The 25169-nt window shown below is 37.9% G+C and overlaps 3 protein-coding genes across 3 annotated transcripts in view; all 3 read left to right on the forward strand.

Moving 5' to 3' along the window:
* The first annotated feature begins 1923 nt into the window (after nt 1–1923).
* LOC126753826 (facilitated trehalose transporter Tret1-like) lies at nt 1924–4535 on the forward strand. The gene is made up of 6 exons (XM_050465540.1): nt 1924–2213; nt 2696–2925; nt 2987–3117; nt 3204–3556; nt 3645–4057; nt 4122–4535. Exons 1-6 carry the CDS (start codon nt 2144–2146, stop codon nt 4320–4322), a joined length of 1398 nt encoding a protein of 465 aa, XP_050321497.1. The 5' UTR covers nt 1924–2143; the 3' UTR covers nt 4323–4535.
* Nucleotides 4536–8417: 3882 nt separating this feature from the next.
* LOC126755181 (facilitated trehalose transporter Tret1-like) lies at nt 8418–13102 on the forward strand. Its single transcript, XM_050467569.1, has 6 exons — nt 8418–8618; nt 11361–11590; nt 11653–11783; nt 11858–12213; nt 12276–12688; nt 12828–13102. The coding sequence occupies exons 1-6, from the start codon at nt 8552–8554 to the stop codon at nt 13026–13028; spliced, it is 1398 nt and encodes a 465-aa protein (XP_050323526.1). The 5' UTR covers nt 8418–8551; the 3' UTR covers nt 13029–13102.
* A 3807-nt stretch (nt 13103–16909) lies between these two features.
* Nucleotides 16910–25169, forward strand: part of LOC126751252 (facilitated trehalose transporter Tret1-like) — a 46816-nt gene continuing 38556 nt past the window's right edge. The window contains exon 1 of the mRNA XM_050461366.1: nt 16910–17051. Within this exon, the coding sequence (XP_050317323.1) occupies nt 16985–17051 (67 nt within the window). The 5' untranslated portion in view covers nt 16910–16984. The remainder of the gene's footprint in view (nt 17052–25169) is intronic.

The raw sequence follows: 25169 nt of genomic DNA on the forward strand, positions 1-25169 counted from the left end.
CACTATTTGTATTGTTTAAATTAACTTAAAATATTCTACTCGACCAAAAAATGGAATTAAATTTCGAACATTTTCGCGCGATTATATTTTACAACTTTTTTCATTAAGGTACGGTATTTATCTATGGTGAATTCAATCGTGATCGTAGATCACTTCAAAACGCATTTTGTGAAAGTTGTCCAAAATCAGTTGTTGTTCCGGAAACTATTGATGCTCTGCGCAAACTGGCACTGCAACATCGTCATGTGAACTATCGTGAGATTGGGACAATTATGGGTATTAATGGGACTAGCATGCATTCAATATTGCATTAATATTGTTCACATGGATCCCATACAATTTGTCGATCGCTCCAAAATGATCGTGCCGATTGCAGTGCTTCGAAACATGTCTATGACATCGTGGCAGGTGATAAATAGTGAATAGGCGTATGAGCCTGAAAGTAAACAGCAGTAAATTCTGAGTAGTATACAACCATTTGCTTGCTAGTTGTACTTCAAGAAATCAGGAAACCAACCGCCGAAGACGGATCACTCTTCACAAAGACAATGCAAGCTCGCATCCATCGACTGAAACAACTACATATTTGAGCACTCAAAACAATGATTTGATGAGTCAGCCGGCGTATAGTCCTGACTTGACACTAAATAACTTCGTTTGAATGCCGTTCGTTATATAAAAACTAAGAAGTCAACGTTTTTCGACAAATGAAGAAGCAATTGATGCGCTTAAAAGGCATGTTTTAGAGATACCTTAATCAGAGTGACAAAAGTGCTTCGATAATTGGTTTAAGGGGTTACTTTTTTTAAATTTTACTTTCTTAATGAACATATATTTTAGAATACACACAAAAAAATTCATATCATCTCGGTGAATATTTTCAAAGTTTCATGCAAATTTGCAAAGGTGTTTCAGAGTTCTTGGAAGTGCATTCCAAACTTCAAACGCGTTTTTCTCAAAATGGTGCTTTCAAAGTCGGTGACCAAGATTACTCGAAAACGGCTAAGCCGATTAGTTTCAAATTTTGACACGAGCTTTTTAGATATATTTTTTAGTAAATTAGTCGAAGATTTTTCTCACCAATAAATAATTTTCTTTTCTAAACAATGTAAGTTCGAAATTCTGGTCAAAAATCGATTTTTGTTTTGAGAAACCGCCATTTTGAGAAAAAATTTTATTTTGCTTATTCCTTCTGTTAATTACTAGATTCAATATTACTTAAACGAAATCTGTTTGGTTTCTTATTTTCAAAGGATGCAGTTCAGTGATATAGTGGTCACCACAAAACTTCGTTTTTGAGAAGAGCTCTCGGATATCAGCTGAAGTTCGCCTATAAATAAATATTTTTAGTAATACTAAGTCTTAAAAAACAGTTAAAAGATACCGTAATTGTTATACAAATTTTAGGACAACAAATTGAAAAGTTTTCTGAGAAAAAGCTCTCTTTCTTCGGCCTTCTAACTACGTATAACCCCTTAAAACATGTGTTTAAAGGCATGAAAAGGTGTAAAGATCTTAATGGAGAATGTTTCGAATTCCGAAATATAAACGGCAACCTACGTAAATATATATGTACGTAAATAGACATATCTTACATGTTAAGTATGCTTGTTTATCAACTACAAATATAGAAAAATGTATTTTAACTAAAACCTGGATGTAACCCCTTTTTTTTAGTTGGCGTAACAGTGCACTTCATTTGTTGGATCAATATCGAGATATAATTCGAAAGCTGTTTAATTATTTGAATACGTTTTCTGCAGGCGACAAAGAGCATAACGTTTGTGCGAGAGGCGAGCAAATCAGTTTCAAAGATGAGTTGAGTAGACTGCTGCACATTCCAAAATTAGTAACTTATCACTGAGCGGGGCTATAAAAGTGATTCTTATCAATATACTAATTATACATCTAACTGTTAGTCTTTTCCATGCGTTTCATTTAGGATTAGCGACAAGTTCTAACAAGCAACCAACCGAACACTTTCGAAACCTGACAGTTGGAAAATTAGTTTGCAATGAAGCAAGTCGCGCCAATTTTTCTCTCTTTCTAAAGTAATAACGGATTTTCACTATAAATGTTAGATTATTTCGCACACATTGATTAGGGTAAAGTTTTTAAGTTTTTGGAATAATTACTTAACAAAATGCATGCGAAATCGAAATGGGCGATATTTAATAAACGCTACCGCAGGCAAATTCTCGCCACCCTGACAGGTTAGTTTGTTAATTATTTTGAGATAATAACATAGTTTGCATCACCGGACAACATGAGCTGAAGTAAAATCTTCCCTAACCATATGTGAGTGTGCACAAATTTCCGAGAAAGCTTATCAATTTCACCATAGTTTAGTGCGTCTATTCTGATGAAACTGTGCGAAGCCATAAAATTGGACAAATGTGGGAAACGGAAATATAAGTAGACCATTGTAAAGGCAAAAAAAACTGTACTCAAAAGCAAATAGTCTTGGTCAAAATATAATTTCTACGATTGCGCTGTGAAAGATCTTGATGAGAATGTCATGTCCCAATTATTTATACCCGTTGCTTTTATCCTTGTAGTAAAGTTTAAGTTTTTCGCGTAATGTATTAGAGTGTCATCGCAATGTTAATAGTTTCGAAACTAATATTTAGCTAAAAGTTAATATTCGGCTCTCAGCCTTAATTTCATAGAAACCATTCTTGTTTTCTACTTCCAGAACATATTATGACCTTCGCTCATGCAGCAGGTCTCGGTTGGCTCTCACCCACATTGAATATTCTCCAATCTCCCGCTTCTCCGCTGGATTTTCCAATCACTACTGAGAACGCTTCCTGGATTGGTTCGACTTTTGGTTTGGGTTTCATAGCAGGAAATGTGTTCTTTGGACTCACACTGGATCGCTTCGGTCGCAAACTGAATATCTACATTTTGGCGTTCCCGCATATGGTAAAAAGAAGCAATATACAAAACTTGAAAAACTTAGTAGAATGAAACGTTACTTTTGTAGATTTTCTGGATACTCAATTACCTGGTGCAAAGTGTCGAATATTTGTATGTCGGTCGTTTTTGCGCTGGACTTGCCAGCGCTGGCATCTTCTTAGTTATACCGGTCTATATAAGTGAAATAACGGATAAAGAGTAAGTTATGCCGAAATCGATATCGCAACTGTGCACGAACTCAAATGGACTTCCTCTTATCTCTTGCCTTTTCCTTATCATTTCAGCATACGCGGTGCTCTTACAGCCATGGCTATGATGTTTTTCAGCACCGGTTTGCTGTGCGGTTACATATTGGCGACCTATCTCGACTACTACCTAATACCCTGCATCATTATCGTGCTGCCTATTATTTACCTCGTGGGAAATTTGTTCCTTCCAGAGACACCACAGTGTTTATTGAAGCATGGTCGTGAGAAGGAGGCTGAATTGTCCTTCAACTTCTATAAAAATATTGAGCCACAGACAAATGTAGAATGCTTTGCTACACAACCGTCTGTGGCCATTAGTGAATTCAAAGAACTGAAGGCTGCTATTGAGCTTGGTGGCCTATCAGCGCCCGTCACACTCAAGGATTTCTGTAGGTTGAAACTCAAATACGAAACCTCGTTCTTCCGTAAATACTATATGCCTAATCAATGCACTAATTACAATTTTTTTTGTATCAGTTAATAGATCTACACTTTTCAATTTCTTCACTGCCGCCATTTTGTGCTTACTCAATCAGCTGTCTGGCAGTTTTGCAATTATCAATTACATGGCGAATGTGTTCGCCGCATCCGGTTCGACCATCGACCCAAATGTTAGCGCCATCGTAATGGGATTCGTACAGATATTGGGCTCGCTATCGGCTACGGTGTTGGTCGAACGTTTCGGCCGTCGACCTTTACTTCTGTCATCAGCCGTCGGCATGCTGGTGGGCATGTATGGTTTTGGTGCATTTGTGCAATTTACCGACGAAGAAACGAAGGCCGCCTATAACTGGGTGCCAATCGTATTCATGATGTTAGTGGTATTTACGGCTTCTTACGGAGTTTTCGGTATATTCTTCACCATTATCGTTGAGATGCATCCGGCGAAGGTGAGTATGAGGACAGATTGAGAAGAAATTTAATTTATATAAGAAATAATGTGCTTTTCTTTAGATCCGCGTCCAGGCTTTATCGATTTGTATGCTATTTAACAGCATATTGGTGTTCATAACATTGAAGCTGTATCCATTTTTCTTATTTAATTTGGGTATTACCGTTACAATGTATTCATGTGCAAGTGTTTGTGTGATTGCTGGTATTTATCTGTACATTTTTCTACCGGAAACGAAAGGCAAATCAATGGAGAAGGATTAGATACTTTTATTTATCAGTGTGTATGTGTATTTTCTTAACTCTTAAGAAATGTATATTACTATTTCTCAAAATTGAATTCAGACTTTAAGTTTGCTTTTTGTAAATTAAACTTGATTTAAATCTTATTCAGCGCCAAACCTCACTCTGTTAAGAATACACCAAATTTTTTAAAATATCACATCTACTAATAATAAGAAATAACTGGATAAAATCGGATATACAAGTATATGGCATAAAGTCCATTACAAAAACATCATTACATACATTACATTTTACATAGTATATGGCAGCTGATGAAATTTGTTGACCACAAAAGACAAAATTTTCTAAGAGAGATTACATATTGACCGATATATGTAACTCTCTGTATAAATCCAACCAGAAGTATGAAATTCCTGATAAGTGGTATAAGCATAGGGGAGGTATTGACCCTTTACACTATTTTGTTAGACGGCATTTTGTTGGGATGTTAGCTGTTCGATTTAACCCATATGCGAATGGGACCAATACTTGAAATACTTCGTCACTATATTTAAATTTGCCCCTAAGTTAACGCTTGCAGGTGCAAACGGTTGGACTTATCAATCCAAACAGGGTGAGACCATCGAAATAACAGCCCTTGGCCGGCTGTTGTGCAAATTTTATCCGATATTCACGGCAAGGAGACTAAAACGCCCATGTTCACGGCCAGCCTAGTTACGAACTGGAGAAAGGAGTACAGACTGGACCTCAATATTTCCGGGGCAGCACTTAGGGCAACTGCAACGAGACGGCAATCGGCCGGGCAGTCATCATCTACGCTGTCCTAATATGGTCGCCTGGTTGTAGCAGCACGCAGATAAGGAGATACAGGCCTGCAAAAACAGCGCATTCCGGACTAGAACAGGAAGTCTCCTGGTGTCTTCCATCGAGCAAGCAGAGAACCAAAATGCTCTAAAAACGCTTGCATACTTATCTGCAAGCAGGCGAAACTTTAGGAGAACATTCATTCAGCATGTTGATGAGATTGAACAATATAAGGTGTTTTCTAAAGTAAACAGTACTTTAAACAAAAGCAGAACAAATGGTTTTTTTCGGCAAAATCAATTTATTTTATTCAAGACACTCTCCTTTTGCTTCAATTCAGCCTTTTGCACGGTCCAAAAGCATGTCGAACGAGTGTTTTAACTCGTTGGCCGGTATGACCGCAAGTATGCCGGTGCAAGCCTTTTGAATGGCCTCTACGTCTGCATAACACTTTCCTTTCATGGGCAAATGCATTTTTCCGTAAAGGAAGAAGTCGCACGCTGGCATATCAGGTGAATACGGGGAGTGGTTAATGGTTAAAATGTGATTTTTGGTCAAATAATCGTCGAATGTTCTGAGCAATTTTTGGTCGTCAGTCAACGGGACACACACCTTTCGTAAGCCCAAATGTTCGGTCAAAATGCTATAAATCGATGTTTTGGATATGTTCAATTTCATTTCCATGAATTTCAATGATGATTTCGGGTGATTTTTGATGAATTCACGCACAGTTTCGATGGAATTTCCGGTGATTACGGATTTTGATTGGCCCACATGTTTATCGTCATTTATGTCCTCACGGCCACTTTGAAAAGGTTTGAAACCTTTGAAACCACTCTGCTACGGGATCGGCATTCATCGCCATAAACTTATTTGATCAATTGAAGCGTTTCGGTAAAAGTTTTTCCAATTTTAAAACAAAATTTAATGTGGTCACTTTGTTCGAAGCTCATTTTCGCACCAATAACACAAGCATACTGACACTTAAAACGTAATAACTTCACATCCAAAAGATGAAATGTCATGATACTGGACAATCAATAAAGATAGCAGATTTTAACGCACCAGGCGATATATAGATGGCGCCACCAGGGCGCGATTCAAAAAGTCCTGTTTACTTTGGAACTTGTATTTTGGGGGATTGTGAATACATGCATATGTTAGAAATATTTACACTGAAATCTCCCCTAAACATACACTGACGCACCAGCCTTTCGGTCCAGTTATTAGAGTTGTCTGCTTAATAGAGCGTACATTTAATACAGCTTTCACTGTATTTCTTATTTATGAAATTGTTTTGACTATCCCATCTTCTAAGTTGCTTCAAACTGGACACAGTGTGCTAAATTTTGCGAAAATCCGTTCAGTAGTTTAGTAGTCCACCGTGGACAAACAACGTATATATATATAAAGGTTTCGTAAAATAATAAAAGTGAAAACCACGTTTTGTAAATACATTCATATATAACCCGTCAAATAAATATGAGCTACTAAAGTAATTTATATTTGTTATATTATTTTATTATTGCTGTGGTATAGGCTGTTTTCTGTTCTTATATGTAAATACAGTGCGCTCAGAAAATAACGTTTTGTACTTAATATTAGGTTGTCAAAAAGTCTTGCGGTATTTTCGCTAGTTGGCGCTGAAAGCGCGTAGTTCTAGTTTTATTCGTCGCATCGGGTCATGCTATACCTTTTTGGAAAGCTCATTTTTGATGTTTCATTGATTGTCGGTTCTTTTAAGTCGTTCGTGAGTTATAGCGTCCCAAACATGGAGCAAAATAAAGAGAAAATTCGGCATATTTTACAGTACTACTACGATAAAGGCAAAAATGCATCTCAAGCCGCCAATAAAATCTGTGCAGTCTATGGACCCGATACAGTTTCCATTTCCACCGCACAACGATGTTTTCAACGTTTTCGTTCTGGTGTAGAGGTGGTCGAAGGTGCGCCACGCTCCGGAAGGCCTGTCGTCGAAAACCGCGATAAAACCGCTGAATTGGTCGAAAGAGACCGGCATAGTAGCAGCCGTAGTATCGGTCAAGAGCTGGGCATGAGTCATCAAAAATTCATTTCAATTTCAATAAAAAAAAAATTCAATACCGCAAGACTTTTTTGACAACCTATTATGTCACGTCGCGCTATGAAATAAGGTAAATTAATGTATGGTATGAGAAACACAGGTCGTCTAATGTCACCTTAATAACAGCCACCTCTTCCTGAAGACACTACGGGGTACTAAGCTTACATTGACGCCGAGCTTCTTTCAGAAAACGACTCCTTAACACTCCCTCCTAGCTTCGACCCATTCGTGAAAAAGCTCCCTGCGCTTCTTCTCCAGCGACTTCACCCCCTCCACATATTCCTTGTTGGTATGTTAGCAAAAACCGCCGTGAGTAGGTTCTGCGATGCAGTCATTCAAATTTTCAGGGATTCAGTTGAAAAACGAGAAGATTTCGACATGTCCTTGTTCGAACGCCTTTATAAGCCAATCTTCCCTTGTCCTTACAACGCAGTTCGCAGCAACGCACTTGCCGGCAATTTCCACTGCGGCTAAGTGTAATCTGGCATAAAGTGCTAGTGTTGGTGTAGTCCGCAGTGCACCGGAGATGCATATGAGCGCCGCTCTTTGAACACGTTACACTTACTACCTTTCCGAGCGCCCTGCAAAAGAAGAACACACCGTAGAACGTTAGAGGCTTGACTACTGCAAGCGGACAATGACCCGAAATGTAAGAGCAGGGTCTGTACAGACTCTATTAGACTAACCATTACAGTCAGTGGACGCCTATTCATTAAAAAAAATGTTTGAGCTTTAACGAAATATATGTAAATAATATTTCACTTCTCATTAAAACTTACTAGCACAGCTAGTGACTACATTGCTAATAATTCCTTCATTATATCGAAAATAGCATGACCACTGTAAGAGCAAAATTTGACTTTGGAGTATGCTACTTGGGAAACTTGAAGATTTGGAGAACATTCGAGGGAATAAGTAACTAGAAAGCTGTCTAAAGTAACAACGCCATTTCACCAAAGTTACTTGATAATTTCCCGCGAAAAGGGTTAACATTCTTAACTAAATTACAACAAAATGTCAACCCTACACCAGTCCCTTAAAAGGTTTTACCGCTCGAAATTTATAACCGTCATATATTTATAAAAAGAAAAACTTCAAAACATATTAAATAATTGTGCTTTAATTACAAATATTGTGCCTTTAATAATAATTTCGCAAATAAACAAGTCATTTATAACTTATTGCGCAAGTACTATTACAGTTATAATAAGTGCAGTTGTCTTTTGAATATTAAATGAGTGCACGTTAACAAGGCGATACGAACAGGTCGTGACCCACTCTGGTGGAACTGAAGTGAATTCGACGATTAAAAGTATTTTTGTGCATTTTTACATTTTCGCGATTTGGATTTAACAACAGAATGCTGGAGAATAAATTGATAATTTTTAGAAAACAATATCGCATGCAAATATTAGGCGCACTCACGAGTAAGTTTAGAGGATATAGCACTCGTATGTTTTTTAGTGTGCAGTAGCAAACTTGAATTGTATTGCTTATGTTTTCTAACTAACATCAATATAGAACTTCATTTATCAAACTCATTTCAACGCTGGTAACTGCAAAGTCGATGATTTAGCAAGAGGGTGCACCTTGCCACGCTCACATCGGAGTGAGAAAGAGTTGAGTCACCGTTGACATCTTGCGTTCTAGCACGGAAAGTATAGACCTCACGTGCGCTCAGCAGGCGTTCGTTGACAATCAGCTTCTGTGCGATGCGAGTTCCTTTTGGCTTAAAGTCGAACGCAGGAGCTTAACTAAACTAATAACGCTTTTGCAATCCAGGGGACATAGCCGCAACGAACCTTAACCAACTTAACTAATTTGTCAATGCACATTGTCTATTTATGAGACTATTACTCGTATAAGCAATTATATTTGGAGTTTTAAGTTCCACAATTAATCAGCGTTCTAACCTGTTCAAATTAAAAATGCCCGTTAAGATCAATCTCCTAACTTAGAGACTTTGTACGAAGCCGACAAATAAAACACTTACTTTGGTTTATCCACCGCAAGATCAACGAAAGATCTTTTTGGTCCCATGTAAAACGGAAAGGATCCAGTGCGCTCTTCTCTAGCTGTAGCTGTGTCAACTCGTTGATGTCCAATAGGTGTACAAGTGTTACATTCAAAGTTGCCAAATTTATTTATTAACATGTGTGCTGTGACTACTTCTCCTTTGTAAGATCAAGACTTTAGCTCTCACACATTCAGACATGCACTTGCGTGAGCGGTAATACAAAAGAATCCATAAGCATACTTGTGCTGGTTCCAAAGTGATTTGTTGATACATGAGATCCAACTATGAGAGTTTTCAAATGCGATCTCTCTCTCTCTCTCTCTCGAGGGTCAATCACTGGACCTAAGCTATTAAGTATACTAGCGGATCCGGTCACGCGTTGCTGAGATATACATTTTATATGTATAATACAGTGAAAATTTTATTTACGAATAAAGGCGAAAACGTTTTTGTCGGCATAAGAATGCAAAGAATTGTGCTTCAGCTTTAATTTTGAATATTTTCATGCAAATAAATTTCTTTGGAAAAAATAACGAACTTAAGGCTGCTTTCTAAATGTCTGGTTACCAGCCTTTGTGTCCAGTTAATAGAGTTGTCCGCTTAATAGATTGTGCTTAATAAATATCGACAAATAGTGGGACCGGCCAATGTGCATGGTTAATGGAGATGCCCGCTTAAGGGGCTATACCAGTGTGACGCATGAAAAATTAGGCGATTTTCGTGAATTTTTTTAAAAGAAAGTACTAGATTGAATGTTTCGACGTTCTATGGATGTAATGAAGTATATTTTTAGCTGTATTAAAATGTTTTATTTTACAAAAATATTGAAATATAACGGACTTATGTGCTGTGTGCGGAAGTGCCGAAAAAAAGTGCCTCAACTGCTGGCATGATTCCGGTTGAATGAGTAGCTGAAGCAAAAAAAATCAAAATGTTTATTAAACTTAAATATATTTTCTAAACAATGAACTACGATCTTTGAAAAATATGAAAAATTTTACAAAATGGCGTAATTTTGAAAAAAAAATCGTTTTTTTTTACGAAAAAAATGGTCGTTTTTTTAATGCCAAATTGACAATTTTCAACCAATCAAAAAGATCGTAGTTCATTGTATAGCAAATGTATTCAACTACATATACCCAGTTTTAATTTGAAGTCGATCGGTCAATTTCTCGTTGAGTTATGATGTCAGCAATTTTGAAAAATTTCGTTTCGAGAAAAACGCGTTTAAAGTTTCACTTATATATGTTTGCACCTCTGAGCGGTCGCTGTTTAGAACGCTGTCATTCAAAAACTATTCAAGATACGACCTTACCAATTTCAGAGGATATTTTTGAATATATAAACTATCGGAAAAGCAAAACAAAAAAAATTTTTTTTTGAAAGTGTCACACTGGTATAGCCTCTTAATTTAGCGTCCATTTAATAGAGCTTTCGTTATATTTCTTTATTTATGAATTGTGTTTACTATCCTATCTTTTAAGTTGGTTCAAACTGGACGCAGTGTACTAAATTTTACTAAAATCGGTTCAGTCGTTTAGGAATCCATCGCGGACAAACAGGACAAACAATGCGACACGTTATTTTTATATATAAAAAAAGATATGCAATTGTTTATTATACCCTGAATAGGGTATATTAAGTTTGTCACGATGTTTGTAACACCCAGAAAGAAGCGTCGGAGACCCTATAAAGTATATATATAAATGATCAGTATGTTGAGCTGAGTCGATTTAACCATGTCTGTCTGTCTGTCTGTCCGTCTGTCTGTATATATAGGAACTAGTCCCTCAGTTTTTAAGATATCCTTTTGAAATTTTGCAAACGTCATTTTCTCTTCAAGAAGGTGCTCATTTGTCGGAACGGCCGATATCGGACCACTATAACAAAAAGCTGCCATACAAACTGAACGATCGAATCAAGTTCTTGTAAGGAAAACTTTCACATTTGACAATGTATCTTTACCAAATTTGGTATAGATTATTTTCCAAGGCAACAATGTAATCTCCGAAAAAATTGTTCAGATCGGTTGACTATAGCATATAGTTTCCATACAAACTGAACATATAGTTACTAAAAGAAATGCACCTGTGAAGGGTATATTAGCTTCGGGGCAGCCGAAGTTAACGTTTTTTCTTGTTTTGCATTTCAGTTCAAATTATTATCTTCACACATGGTTTTAGCACGGGATGTATGTCACCGATAGTAGAAATTATACAATCACCTAAAACACCATTAAGTTTTTCTGTTACTGTTGAAGAGATTTCGTGGATTAGTTCGATGTTTGGTGTTGGCTTCTTAGCTGGCACCATTCTGTTTGCAGTAACCATAAATCGCTTTCGACGCAAATTTAATTTGTACATTCTGCCTCTTCCAAACATGGTAAGCGAAATAAAATTCTGCATTAATAAATTAATAGTCCTCCTATGTATTATTCTTATTAGCTTTTCTGGATACTGGCCTACTTTGTTCAAAATATCGACTACCTATATGCAGGACGTTTTCTCGCTGGTGTCACTGGCGGGGGGCTGTTCCTGATCACACCGATTTTTCAGAGCGAAATATTAAACAAAAAGTGAGTAATGAAATACAACAAAATTATTATTGATGGGTGTGACTTTACGCTTAATGTAATCACTTTTGTTACAGCATCCGGGGCGCTATTATGTCGTCGGGAATGCTGTTCCTCAGTGGTGGCACTGTAACGGGTTTTGTACTGCCATCTGTACTGAACTACCATGTAATACCTTGTATCGGGTTGCTCTTTTCAATTGTGTTTCTAATAGCTCTATATTTCTTTCCGGAGACACCACAAAGCCTATTAAAAAGCAATAATATTCTGGAAGCCAAAGCAGCTTTTGACTTTTATAACGGCTTAAGAAGTGAAAAAAATTCGCTCAGCTATAGTTTGAAAGCGTCGGAAACGGTGCAAAGTGAATTTGAAGAGCTAAGTAGGAATATTTTGAACGGTGACTCCAGCCAACCGATCACTATAGATGACTTTCGTAAGTATCCCTGAAGCATACTAAATATCCCAGAAATATTTGCAAATCTTACTTTTTTATAGTCACAAAATCTGCACTCAAGGCGTTAGCTAACGGCGTTGTGCTATGCAGTCTTCATCAGTTGTCGGGCTGTTACGCTTCTCTCAACTATATGGCTTCGATATTTACCGCATCTGGTTCGGTAATGGATCCATACTTCTGTACAAATATAGTTGGTATCTCGCATATTATCGGTTGTTGTTTTGCCGCATTATTAGTAGAGTATCTTGGTAGAAGAGCGATTTTATTTTTGTCGACACTAGGCATGTCTGTCGGTATGTTTATCTTTGGCGCCTTCATCCAGCTCGCAGACAACAAGATGTTGGAAGTGTATTATTGGGCGCCACTTGTCTTAATGATGATTGTGGCCTTCTTTACAGCAAGTGGACTTTTTGGTAGTTGTCTCGTTATTCTGGTTGAAATTATGCCGACAAAAGTGAGTTGTATATTAACAGGCATATTAATTCGGATATGTTAGATTAGCGAAGAACTAAGTTTTGCTTTCGCTTAAAAATTTGCTCTGAATTTCGTTTTAATAACTAAATAATTATGAATGATTTTTTCTTTTTCTGCAGATTCGCACACTGGCACTACCAATGGCAATGACTATATTCAGTTTGCTAGTATTCATTATGCTGAAAATATATCCATATTTCCTATTTGAACTGGGAGTCTCCACTACCATGTACAGCTCAGCGACAGTATCTGTGGTTACCACCGTATATTTATACATATTTTTACCGGAAACGAAAGGAAAATCCATGGATGCAGAATAGGAAATAATTTCAATCAATTTCGCACATATTCAAAGATTTTTCATGCATTAAATAAAATATTTTTGTTGTTAAAATGTCCAAAAATTTGTATTTAATATGATATATATAAAAGGATTGTTCCAAAGTAAATAGGACTTTTTGAATCTAGCGCCCCTGGTGACGCCATCTAAATGTCGTTAGAATCTGCTATTTTCATCGATTGTCCAGTGAGAATTTCATGACATTTCATCCATTGAAAGTGAAGTTATTACGTTTAAGGTGTCAGTATGTTTGTGTTATCGGTGTGAAAATGAGCTTCGAACAAACAGCCAACATTAAATTTTGTTTTAAAATTGGTTAAACTTTTACCGAAACATTTCAATTGATGAAACAAGTTTATGGCGATGATTGCCTATCCCGTAGCAGAGTGCACGAGTGGTTTCAACGTTTTCAAAGTGGTCGTGAGGACATAAATGACGATCAACATATGGGCCAATCAAAATCCGTGATCACCGGAAATTCCATCGAAACTGTGCACGAATTCATCAAAAATCAGCCGAAATCATCATTGAAATTCATGGAAATGGAATTGAACATATCCAAAACATCGATTTATCGCATTTTGACCGAACATTTGGGCTTACGAAAGGTGTGTGCACGGTTTGCTCCGCACAAATTGACTGGTGACCAAAAATTGCTCAGAATCCAACATTCGAAGGACGATTATTTGAGCAAATATCACATTTTAACCATTAACCACTCCCCGTATTCACCTGATATGGCACCGTGGCACTTCTTCCTTTTCGGAAAAATGCATTTGCCCCTGAAAGTAAAGCGTTATGCAGACGTGGAGGCCATTCGTTTGACATGCTTTTGGACCGTGCGAAAAGCTGTATTGAAGCAGAAGGAGACTATTTTGAATAAAATATATTGATTTTGCCGAAAACACCGTTTGATCTGTTTTTTTTTTTTAAGTCCTGTTTACCTTAGAACGCTGCATGAATGCATTCCAATAATAACAAGATCTAGGCTCCGCTGAGGCCGGATGCACTAATTAGAGCTGAAAATAGAGAATTGTTGCATAGCGATACATTAAGATATGGCCAAAAATAAATAAGCAAGAGTTCACAACTGAGCAAAACTGTTTCTTAAATACGAAAGACAATCAAAAGCGGGAACTTAAATAAACTTAACAGAACATAGGTAGAAATCAACGAGAGGCCACGCTTAAGCCAGATTTTTATATTTGCGAATATAATAATTTAGTTTATATTGCGGTCTTCTCCCTTTTTGAAACCGAAATCGTTTTAAAAGTGGTCTAACCGAAGGGTGGCATGTACCACCGTTGTGGAATAGTCATTAAGCTGTCTATCTTGTTTGAGCATAGTAAACGAGTAAGTTCTTCGTCCAAACGAGGCGAGTAAATAATTAGTAGTTATGTAAATCAGTTTATGATTTATCTTTGTTGTTTATCTTTTTATACCCTGAGCAGGCTGTATTAAGTTTGCCATGCAGTTTGCAAACTCCAGAAGGAATCTTTCGAGACCCTATAAAAATATATACTATATAAACGTGACGATTTGGCCATGTCCGTTTGTTTGCCCGTACGTCGAAATATACATATATACGCGAACCAGTCCCTCAGTTTCTGAGAGATCAATCTGAAACAGCCTTTGACTTTTGCTTTTCACCCCAATAAGTTGCTCATTTGTCGAATTCACTAATATCAGACCACAATGGCAGATAGTTGTTATACAAACTAAACGGCCAAGCTTAAGTCCCCGAATGGAAAACTTTTTTTTTAAGGTATCTTCACGAAATTTGGTTGTCAAAGGCAACAGATCGGAACACTAAAGCATATAGCTGCCATACAAACTCCACGATTGGAATCAAGTTCTTGTAGGGAAAACTTATACCTGTCAATGGTATTATGGTATGGTTCTTTTTATCAATTTGGAAAATTTGTTAAACTGCTCTTAACCCCTTGTCGTCTATATCTTATTTGTCTTACAGTAACAATTTTCTCTTAGAGATTTGTAAGTACCGTTGGGTTCTGTGGGCCCACGCAATACCTGTACATATTTTCATACATGCAATTATATAAAGTTCTTAGTACGTCATGAATCGTTTTAACGACAAATCTTTGAAGAAAGATGAAATTGCTTTAATTTTAGAAGAAAGTCCAATAGATAATGAGTCAAACACGGATATGGTGTCTGATGATGAAGAAGACCAAGTTATAATTTCAGAAGTAATGAAGATCAGGTTTTGAATGACGTTCGAAATGAAATCAAGACTGAGAAAATAGCAGAGCTGGAAAATTCTCAAAACGCAGTTCTTAAGGAACCATTGCGGAAATGGAAAAAATTGAGAAAACAACCGTGATTTCATAGTTTGACTCATTAGTTGGGCCATTGAGAATTTTTTTTTGTGAAATTATAGACTCGTCGACACAATTTTTCTTATCGTACAACTACTACTAAAGGAAGTATATTTAATTCAAATTTTTCAAGGGTAGAAGCTCAATCAAACAATATTGTCCCATAAAACCAAAGAAGCGTACCTTTGTCGGTTCAATATGGCTACATTAAAAAGTTCCGCAATGGTTTTACGCCTCATAGAAGATGAGTGGGACAAGAACAAGTATATGTACTTTGATAATTATTTTACCTGCGCTAGGTTCCTAGAGTTCCCCTAAACTCAGAATGTGTTCGTATGTGGAACAATTAAAGGCAATCGGAAAGCACTTCCTTCAAACATGAAGTGAAGCCAGACAAGCAAATGAAAAGAGGCGAGTTTGATTCACGATCAACAACGAATGGATTAATTGTTTATAAATATATAGATAATAAACATATAATATTGGCGATAAATTTTTATAGCATTGAGTAAACTACAGTCAAGGGAATGGATTGAAAAGGCCAGGAAATACATACATATATGTTCAATGTCAAAAAATTAAAACTCATTCATGGATGGAGTAAGCCATGCAGATCAACTGCGAAGTACCTACGTGATAGGCAGGCGATCTAAAAATTCGAGCAAAAAACGTCGTTGTAAGGGTGCGTCGGTTGCAAATGATGTTCGAATAGGTAACTTGGAGCATATGTTGTTGTTGAAATGTGTGATGTGCAACATAAAAAAGATTCAGTCCAAACCGCATTCGAAATGCCAACGTTGCGCTATGTTTTTATGCTGCAATGAAAAAAAAAAAACTATGTCGCCGAATATAACTACACTGCGGTTTATACGGTGAACTGTTAAAAAAAAATAACGTTGTTATTTTAAAACACTGGTCTCGAAATAGTTCAATTTTCAAATGAGCTTCTCAATTGGTAAAATACTAAATGGAGGTAAATTAGTTTCTCGTTTTCACATTGATATAATAACACAATATACATAAATGAATTCAACGACGATGCAGAAGTACTGTTCTTGTTATAATATGTGACGAAACAGTTGTCTATCGATACATTATAGAATTTGAAGAATATGCTAATCATGAATGAATAGTTGTCGCGACATTACACATTTGCCGAATATATTAACAAGCAGCAGTCGCACAAATTTAAAGAATTGCAACTTTACTGATGAGAAGGGTAAACTTTTCTCACCAATAATGCCTAATGGCAGACTGTAAAGTTTATTGAGATTATTATTTGCATAGGGTCATGAGAAATAGCAAACGCTATCCTAAACTATCTAATCATACTATAATTTACGCTCTACAGCAAACAAAGTGTGAAGACGCCAGATGTTATTTATAATTTCAAAGATAAACAGCGTTGGCTGAAAATCGTGCTGGTGACAATGTCGTCTGATAATGCGAGATTTGATTAGTTAAGTGATAACCGGTGACACGCGCACGTCGTCGCACTTTGCGAATCAGTGAGGAGTTTTTCAATAAATTTTGTGATACTTTGAGATTTTCTATTTAAGCTCTAAATATTTTTATCTTTGTGTCGAGAATCAAAAAAATGTTGACAGCGAAGTTACCACTGCTTGGTAAACGGCATCGCATGCAGGTGCTGGTGGCGCTTACGTGTAAGTAAATATGAATATGAATACCTTAAATGTAATGAAAATGTGTAATGTTCTAACATGTGAATTGAACTGAATCGAAAGTTTTATTAGTTCTTAAAATCTGTTAGGCATTATGCGAGGCTTGTCGGTAACCTTCTCTTGCATTGTTGCTGTTGTAGCAGTAGAAAAGATTTCTTAATTTATTTGAGGTGTGTTGTCCAGTTGACACTCCATGGTAGCATAATATTCCAGCTCTGTTCAGTTAACATAAATCTAATTGTCGTGGAAAGGCATTTCGACTATGGTTTTCAGAGGTCACATACATACTTTATAAGAGCGGAGAACTACATCCTGTAATACTCTCTTTAGGCCCGTTCTAACATTCGTTGCAGAGCTTTTATCGAGAACAATATGCGATGAGAAAGTTCTTGTAGTGCTGAAATGAAAAATATGCGTAGAACTTGGAATTTGTTTGGAAGTATATCAAAATGTCAAGCGGACTAACATACATTTTAATCGGTATATGGAGTAAATAAGATATGTTCTCGAGATCGTTAACTCTCGGAAATATGCTGCTCAATATCAGGGGTTCTGTAAAGTAAATAAGAGTGTACGTACAGTGATTTGGGAGCAGTGGTGTTTTCCCCTAAACCTATATCTTAGTCTACCGAGGAACCATATGAAAATACTAATATTCAAAGAGAGATTATATTTTAGAGAAAAGTTTCCTACATTAAGAGCAAGAGAGAGCTTTCGTTAAAACGCTTAGTGTCGCTAAAGACTGCTTGTTTTTTGTTATCATTTACAGATCACATTATGACTTTTGCTCATGGACTTGGTATCGGATGGGTGTCACCCACGGTGGAAATAATACAATCGCCTGAGACACCGTTAAGCTTTCCCGTAACCGTAGAGGATGTATCATGGATTGGATCACTCTTTGGTTTCGGCTTTTTGAGTGGAAATATTCTATTTGGCCTCACTGCCAATCGCTTAAGTCGGAAACTGAATATGTATTTATTGGCGTTGCCACATATGGTGAATAAGCATATCAGATATGTAATTGGTGGTTTGTAACATGTTTGTTTTCAGCTATTTTGGATCTTAAACTATTTTGTACAAAACGTCGAGTATCTCTATGCAGGACGCTTTTTTGCCGGTGTCACCAGCGGCGGCTTGTTCGTTATTGCACCGATATTTTTTAGCGAAATCCTAGACAAAGAGTGAGTGTGTCCATTTTCCATTTTGAAAGGTAAAATTAAACTGTTGACTTCTTTCCCAAATTTGTACAGTGTTCGTGGCACAATCATGTCCATGGGTATGACGGTTATCAGTTGCGGTATACTAACCGGCTTCATTCTACCCACAAAAGTCGACTATTATTTAACGCCGTGTATTGGGCTGGCGCTACCCATAATTTACGTTGTGGTGTTTTGCTTCTTCCCGGAAACACCACAAAGCCTCCTGAGGAGTGGTCGCTTTACCGAAGCGGAGGCAGCTTTCAATTTCTACAAAGGCATTGACAATGGAGTTAACGTGCAGTTGAGTCGAAGAGTTGAGGAATCGAAAACAGCAACGGAAGTACAAAGCGAATTTGAAGAGTTGAAAACGATCATTTTGACAGGAAACGCTAACGTGCCCGTAAAATTTCAAGACTTTTGTAGGTGTTCCCTGAAGTATTTCTGCATATGAGAGACTTTTGCATTTAATTTGCTTTTCTTACAGTTGAAAAGTCAGCACTCAAAGCATTTGCCGACACATTTGTGCTCTGCATACTGTATCAACTGTCGGGCACCTTCGCCTTCCTCAACTACATGACTTCAATATTTGCCGTTTCGGGCTCCACAATGGATCCATATTTCTGTACCATAATTGTGGGCGTAACGCATATATGCGGCACGATCGTCGCCGCTGTTTTTGTGGATCGATTTGGTAGAAGAGCTCTGTTGTTTTCTGGCACGACCGCCATGATTATTGGCATGTTCGGATTCGGCGCTTTTGTGCAGTTTACCGATGCGGCCATAAAAGCTCAGTATGATTGGGCACCACTTGCTTTTATGATTGCTGTGGTTTTCACTTCGGCGTATGGACTTTATGGAAACTTCTTCACCATAGTGGTGGAAATATTGCCGGCGAAGGTATTTTAATATATTCAGTAGTATACAACTTTTTATTACTTTTTAGTAAGTTAAAGCTACATTTGTACCATGAAATATGTGTGTAGTATATATTTTATTGGACTTATTTATTTATCGTTTCCTTTTTCAGATCCGTAGCCCGGCCTTATCGATTTCGATGTGTTTTATGAGCCTTTTAGTGTTCGTGATTTTGAAGTTATACCCTTATTTCCTGGTCGAATTGGGCATTCCCGCTACTATGTACACTTCTGGGACAATATCTGTGGTTACCACCATATATTTGTTTATATTTCTGCCGGAAACAAAAGGAAAATCAATGGAAAAAGACTAAAAGATAGTATATTTATTAGTCTGAGTCGCTTTGTAAAGTACTCAATCAAAATTAAATAATTAAACAGTATTAAAAACTTTTAAATACATTTTGTTTCATGGTCTAATACAAAGTTAAATAATTTTTCCAATAAGCGATGTACATAACTTTTCATTTGTTAAATTTGCTAGATTTACCTTTTATTTGAAATAGTCTTCCACACACACATTCCTCAAACGATTCGGTTATTAATGGAACCAAAGAATTTTTAGACTTTCCAAATTTCTGTGGGGTATACGACTGGCAAAGTTTTCTAACTCCGACCCCAAACTACAGTACAGTATTTTCAAATGTGGTCTTAGAGTCTTGAGCATCATTTTCTGGAAGATACAACGCTCTCCATCGATGTGAATATTGATTAATTACTTAACTACGCCTTCTAAAACGTCCTACAATATATGAGTTATCTCAATGATAATGAGAGAGTGTATTTTACTGTACTGCAGTCAAGAAGAAACTGTTGAGTTGTTTCGACCTCGTCTTCTTCCATAAAGCTTCTGCAGCGATTCTTGGGCCAAAGGAATTTAGCGAAAACCCTCACATGTATCGAAGAGATCACTAGATCTCTTGAGATCGATCTTGGGCCAAAAGGAATTGGCGACAGCACATGTATCGAATGCGTGGTGGCCTAGCCAAGCTACCGCGAAGTTCAACTTTCTAGTAGTAGAACACAGGGGGATGCGGGAGTACCGACCCGCTGTGTAGAGAAGGAGCCGCCAGAGTTCAGTTTGGCCACCCCGATGATCAAAATGATGCGGTATGAAGTCAAAGTGTGTGAGGATTTCCGAGTTTTCAGACACGTGTTCTTATAAGACCCAGATTATCGAAGTCTGATGGCAACTTTTGCAACCACACACCTTCCGGCGATGTCTACGGGCACTATGAGCAAAATAGCGTTAAGTGTTATGGTTGGAGTGGATCATAGTGTATCACACATGCTAATGAGCCCCACCCGTTAAACCCTCTTCTTGGCTAGTAGAACATAATGGGCTTGATTACGGTGTCGTAGATCCAAAGGACCACTTTCGGTGAGAGATCCCATCTTTAGCCAATGGCTCCTCTACAGCAGGATAAGGTAATCAATGCCTTTTTTGCTTTCTTTTTGGCTTCCAGTAAATAATATTTCACTGTATCATTTCGGTTTTATTTAGGTTGATAAAATCATCATAAATCGGTTTTGTTTGGGTTGATGGCGAGACCACTTCTGGTTGCCTAATTTGTTGCGACTATAGATAACTTAATTCTTTAACCCTAATACAATAGTATGCAGGGCAGTATCCAATGGTACTTCGGAATACGCCTCCTTATGTACCAGGCCATCTGTATCTGCAGAGTTTTTAGTAAGAAGGAGGAGAGGCTGGCCTGAAGTTCTAGGCGTGGAGTTCTAACGTGGAAATCCCTACCAGCCTTCGGGATGAACGAAACTCTGACTCGTCTGCAGGCCCCTGGGATGTACCCAGTGTGCCGCGAGTTAGCGTCGGTACCAATGATGACGCCGGTTCCTATTCGTGACATTTCAGCCGAGTTCTTCCTCAACAATAAAGAAGGTGGTTCGACCACATCGTCGTGCGGCATGTATGCAGAAATTAACCAGAAATATCCGCAGTCGCACTCCAGTTTTGCCGTCACTACAACAGCGCTGTTGAAATTAGGTAAATGAAATACCGTTAATTCATTTCGGACCATCATACATCGGTTCTGACGGAGCAGTTTTGCGGAGGCCGCCTTTGCATGATGGAGGTTAATTTGGAGGAAGATTATCCTTCAAACTCAGTCGTTTGATCATATCCACCTGTCATATCCACCGCATTTTAAGCCTGAGAGCCATCAGCTTTGGCTTCCGTCGGGAGTATCCTAAGGACCACCTTTTTGAACCCATAGCTTATGGCTCTCTTGGTTTCGCTGACAGGACCGACGGACCCCGCATTTAGCAGTATCATCGATCACCGATATGTTTCCTCGGTTCTCTCCAGTCATGCATGGGTAATGAGGGTTTGCAGTATCTAAGAATATCCTCAATCTCACTCACTGAGAAAGGTTCAGTTGATAGCCAGACGCGACCTTTAGGGCGAAACTCAAGAACCATAGCCTCCAATCTGGCTCCCTTCCATATCTCCCTCACCCAATAAACTGCCTCCATATATAGAACAGCCGATCATTCATCCGCCAAGTGGCGGTCTGCCTTCAGCTTTCTGGCTAGCGCTGACTTGCTTCTTCCCCCTTGTAGAGCCTTTAATGAGTCTAGCAGAGATTCCTTTGCAAGTGCTGGCGATTCCGCCGCGTATGAAGGCTCTACCCATGTCGCTTACAGCCGAGTTTCCACCGACTTCCTCCAACCTATTGCTTGTAGAAAAGCCTGATGTAGAACGTCCTACTGAGGTATCGGTTCGGTTTCTATATTTCGCTTGCGACGGTTTGTCGCCCCAGGAGCAGCACTCCCAACCGTGACAGATCTGGGTATCGGTTTCGACCTTCCTTCACTTCCCTTCGTCATCTTTCCGTCAAAGTTTGTATCTTTAAGCCTAAAACAGATAAAATTAGGCGAAATCTTGCCTTAACCCCGATATTACTAATATTCACATTATACTTGTACATATTTATGTTTATCTAATATATAAAATTTCCATGTCACAATGATAGAAAAATTATTGAAAATTATTCAGTGAAAACTTTATGTGTGTTTCACACTACATAAGTGATCAATTACAGACTGAAATTTGCTACGAAGCCACGAAGAGATTGCGCCAATATCGGTCGGCGTTCTTTTTGCCATCAACGTATAGTAGCCCAAGACACATGAACGAGTACTCCCAGGATGCGATTACATACGTGTGGAATTATGGATCGCTGTCAATCAGCAAGCGATCATCACGATGTTACAGCCCAACAGCTACGATGTTTGATGGACTTTATCTTAAAGCAACGTATATATGGTGATGTTAGATGCTAGATGTAAACTGTTGAGAACTCACATTCTTCTTTGATGGGCGTATGTTGGTTACACCAGATCAAATCGATGAAATCATTTTTGCGGAAATTCCTGATGCAGAGAAAGAACCAGTAAAGCAAGAGACAGCTTTCGTTAAAATGCTTAGTGTCGCTAAAGACTGGTTGATTGTTTGTTATCACTTACAGATCACATTATGACTTTTGTTCATGGACTTGGTATCGGATGGGTGTCACCTACGGTGCAAATAATACAATCGCCTGAAACACCGTTAAACTTTCCCGTAACCGTAGAGCAAGTATCATGGATTGGATCACTCTTCGGTTTCGGCTTTTTAAGTGGAAATATTCTATTTGGCCTCACTGCCAATCGCTTAAGTCGGAAACTGAATATGTATTTATTGGCGTTGCCACATATGGTGAATAAGCATATCAGTTATGTAATTGGTGGTTTGTAACATATTTGTTTTCAGCTATTTTGGATCTTAAACTATTTTGTACAAAATGTAGAGTATCTCTATGCAGGCCGCTTCTTTGAGGGTATCACCTGCGGCGGCTTGTTCGTTACTGCGCCGATGTTTTTTAGCGCAATCCTAGACAAAGAGTGAGTGTGTCCATATTTCATTTTGAAATGTGAAAATAAACTTTTTACTTCTTTCCCAAATTTTTATAGTGTTCGTGGCACACTCATGTCCATGGGAATGACGTTTCTCAGTTGCGGTATACTAACCGGCTTCAAACGATTATTTTGACAGGAAACGCTAACGTGCCCCTAAAACTTCAAGACTTTTGTAGGTGTTCCCTGAAGTGTTTATTCATTTGAAAGACTTTTGCATTTAATTTGCTTTTCTTACAGTTGAAAGGTCAGCGCTCAAAGCTTTTGCCGACACATTTGTGCTCTGCATACTGTATCAACTGTCGGGCAGCTTCGCCTTCCTCAACTACATGACTTCAATATTTGCCGTTTCGGGCTCCAAAATGGATCCATATTTCTGTACCATAATTGGTGGATCGATTTGGTAAGAGAGCTTTGTTGTTTTCTTCCACGACCGCCATGATTATTGGCATGTTCGCGTTCGGCGCTTTTGTGCAGTTTACCGATGCGGCCACAAAAGCTCAGTATGATTGGGCACCACTTGCTTTTATGATTGCTGTGGTTTTCACTTCGGCGTATGGACTTTATGGAAACTTCTTCACCATAGTGGTGGAAATATTGCCGGCGAAGGTATTTTTTTTAATATAGTAGTATACAACCTTTTATTACTTATTAGTAAATTACATTTGAAATATGTGTGTCACTATTCTGGGGACTGATTTCGAAAAAGCTTTCGATCGCGTTGGAGTACATGCAATTCTTCACCAACTAAAACTCTGGAAGGCTGGATCTAGGGTCTTTAACTCGATAAAGGCTTTTATGGCCCACCGTTCGTTCAGAGTACGAGCTAACAACACTCTGTCAAAACCATTCCCACTTTTTAACGGCATCCCACAAGGTTCCCCTCTATCAGTGATCCTATTCATTATCGCATTCGACAAACTTGACTCAATTGTACTGAATCATAAAAGCTTGCATATATCTGTCTATGCGGACGATGCAACAATTTATACCGAAATAAAAGATACTAACAAAATAAAGAATACCTTTTCTAACGTCCTTCACGACATACAAACCTGGAAAAGATCGTCGGGTGCCTTGTTATCTATTAATAAATGCAAAGTATTTCATATCTGCCTTAAGCACCATTGTACGGTTAATAACACACTAACTAATAACATTAACATAGAACTCGCAGATAATTTAAGAATTCTTGGAGTAATATTTGACAATAAGTTTAACTTTAATCAACATTGTATTACCTTAAGGACTAGCTTAGAATCTCGATTAAATATCATTAAATTTCTTAGTTCAAAATTCTCAGAAATACATGTAAATACTCTTATTAATACAACCAGAGCTTTGATTCTCTCCAAGTTGGAATACGGTCTCCCCATTTACGGATGGAGTGCCAATGCTAACATAAAAAAAATTCAAGCTCCATATCACGCTGCTATCCGCCGTAGCTTAAACGCTTTCCCCACTTCACCGACAAGATGTATTCTCGCAGAAGCGGGATTACCTTCAATAGAGGATAGATTATTTGAAACAACTGCAAAATTAATTCCAAAACTCAACACCACACCAAACCACCAATTAAATAAATGTTTCACAAATGCAATCAAATCGAACTGCACTTATAAAGTGCTATCTACCATCCGTCGCTGTACATCACTGCATAAACAACTGAACCTACACCTACCTACATTAACAAGAAGAAAACCCGGTTTTCCGCCATGGATACTGCAAGACACGTCGATAAACTTGAATCTTCACCTGCATAAAAAAGCCACACTCAAAATAATGTATTCCGCAAACTATTTTTGGAAGAAAGATATAAACTAACTCATACAACTGGTTATTTACCGTTGCAACAAAATCGAATATCGCAACAGCCTTCGCCATCGTCGACATTAACAACACTATAATTTCAGGAAGCCTCCTTCCTGACTATTATTCCATATTCACCGCCGAGGCTTTAGCCATACTAAAGGCATGCTCGTTTGCACGGAATAACACAGGAAAATACGTAATATGTTCTGACAGTCTATCAACAATTTCTGTCGTAAAAAATCTAAACTGTCATAACA

Source organism: Bactrocera neohumeralis, chromosome 2 (assembly GCF_024586455.1).
Source record: "Bactrocera neohumeralis isolate Rockhampton chromosome 2, APGP_CSIRO_Bneo_wtdbg2-racon-allhic-juicebox.fasta_v2, whole genome shotgun sequence".
In the NCBI taxonomy this organism is placed as follows: domain Eukaryota; kingdom Metazoa; phylum Arthropoda; class Insecta; order Diptera; family Tephritidae; genus Bactrocera; species Bactrocera neohumeralis.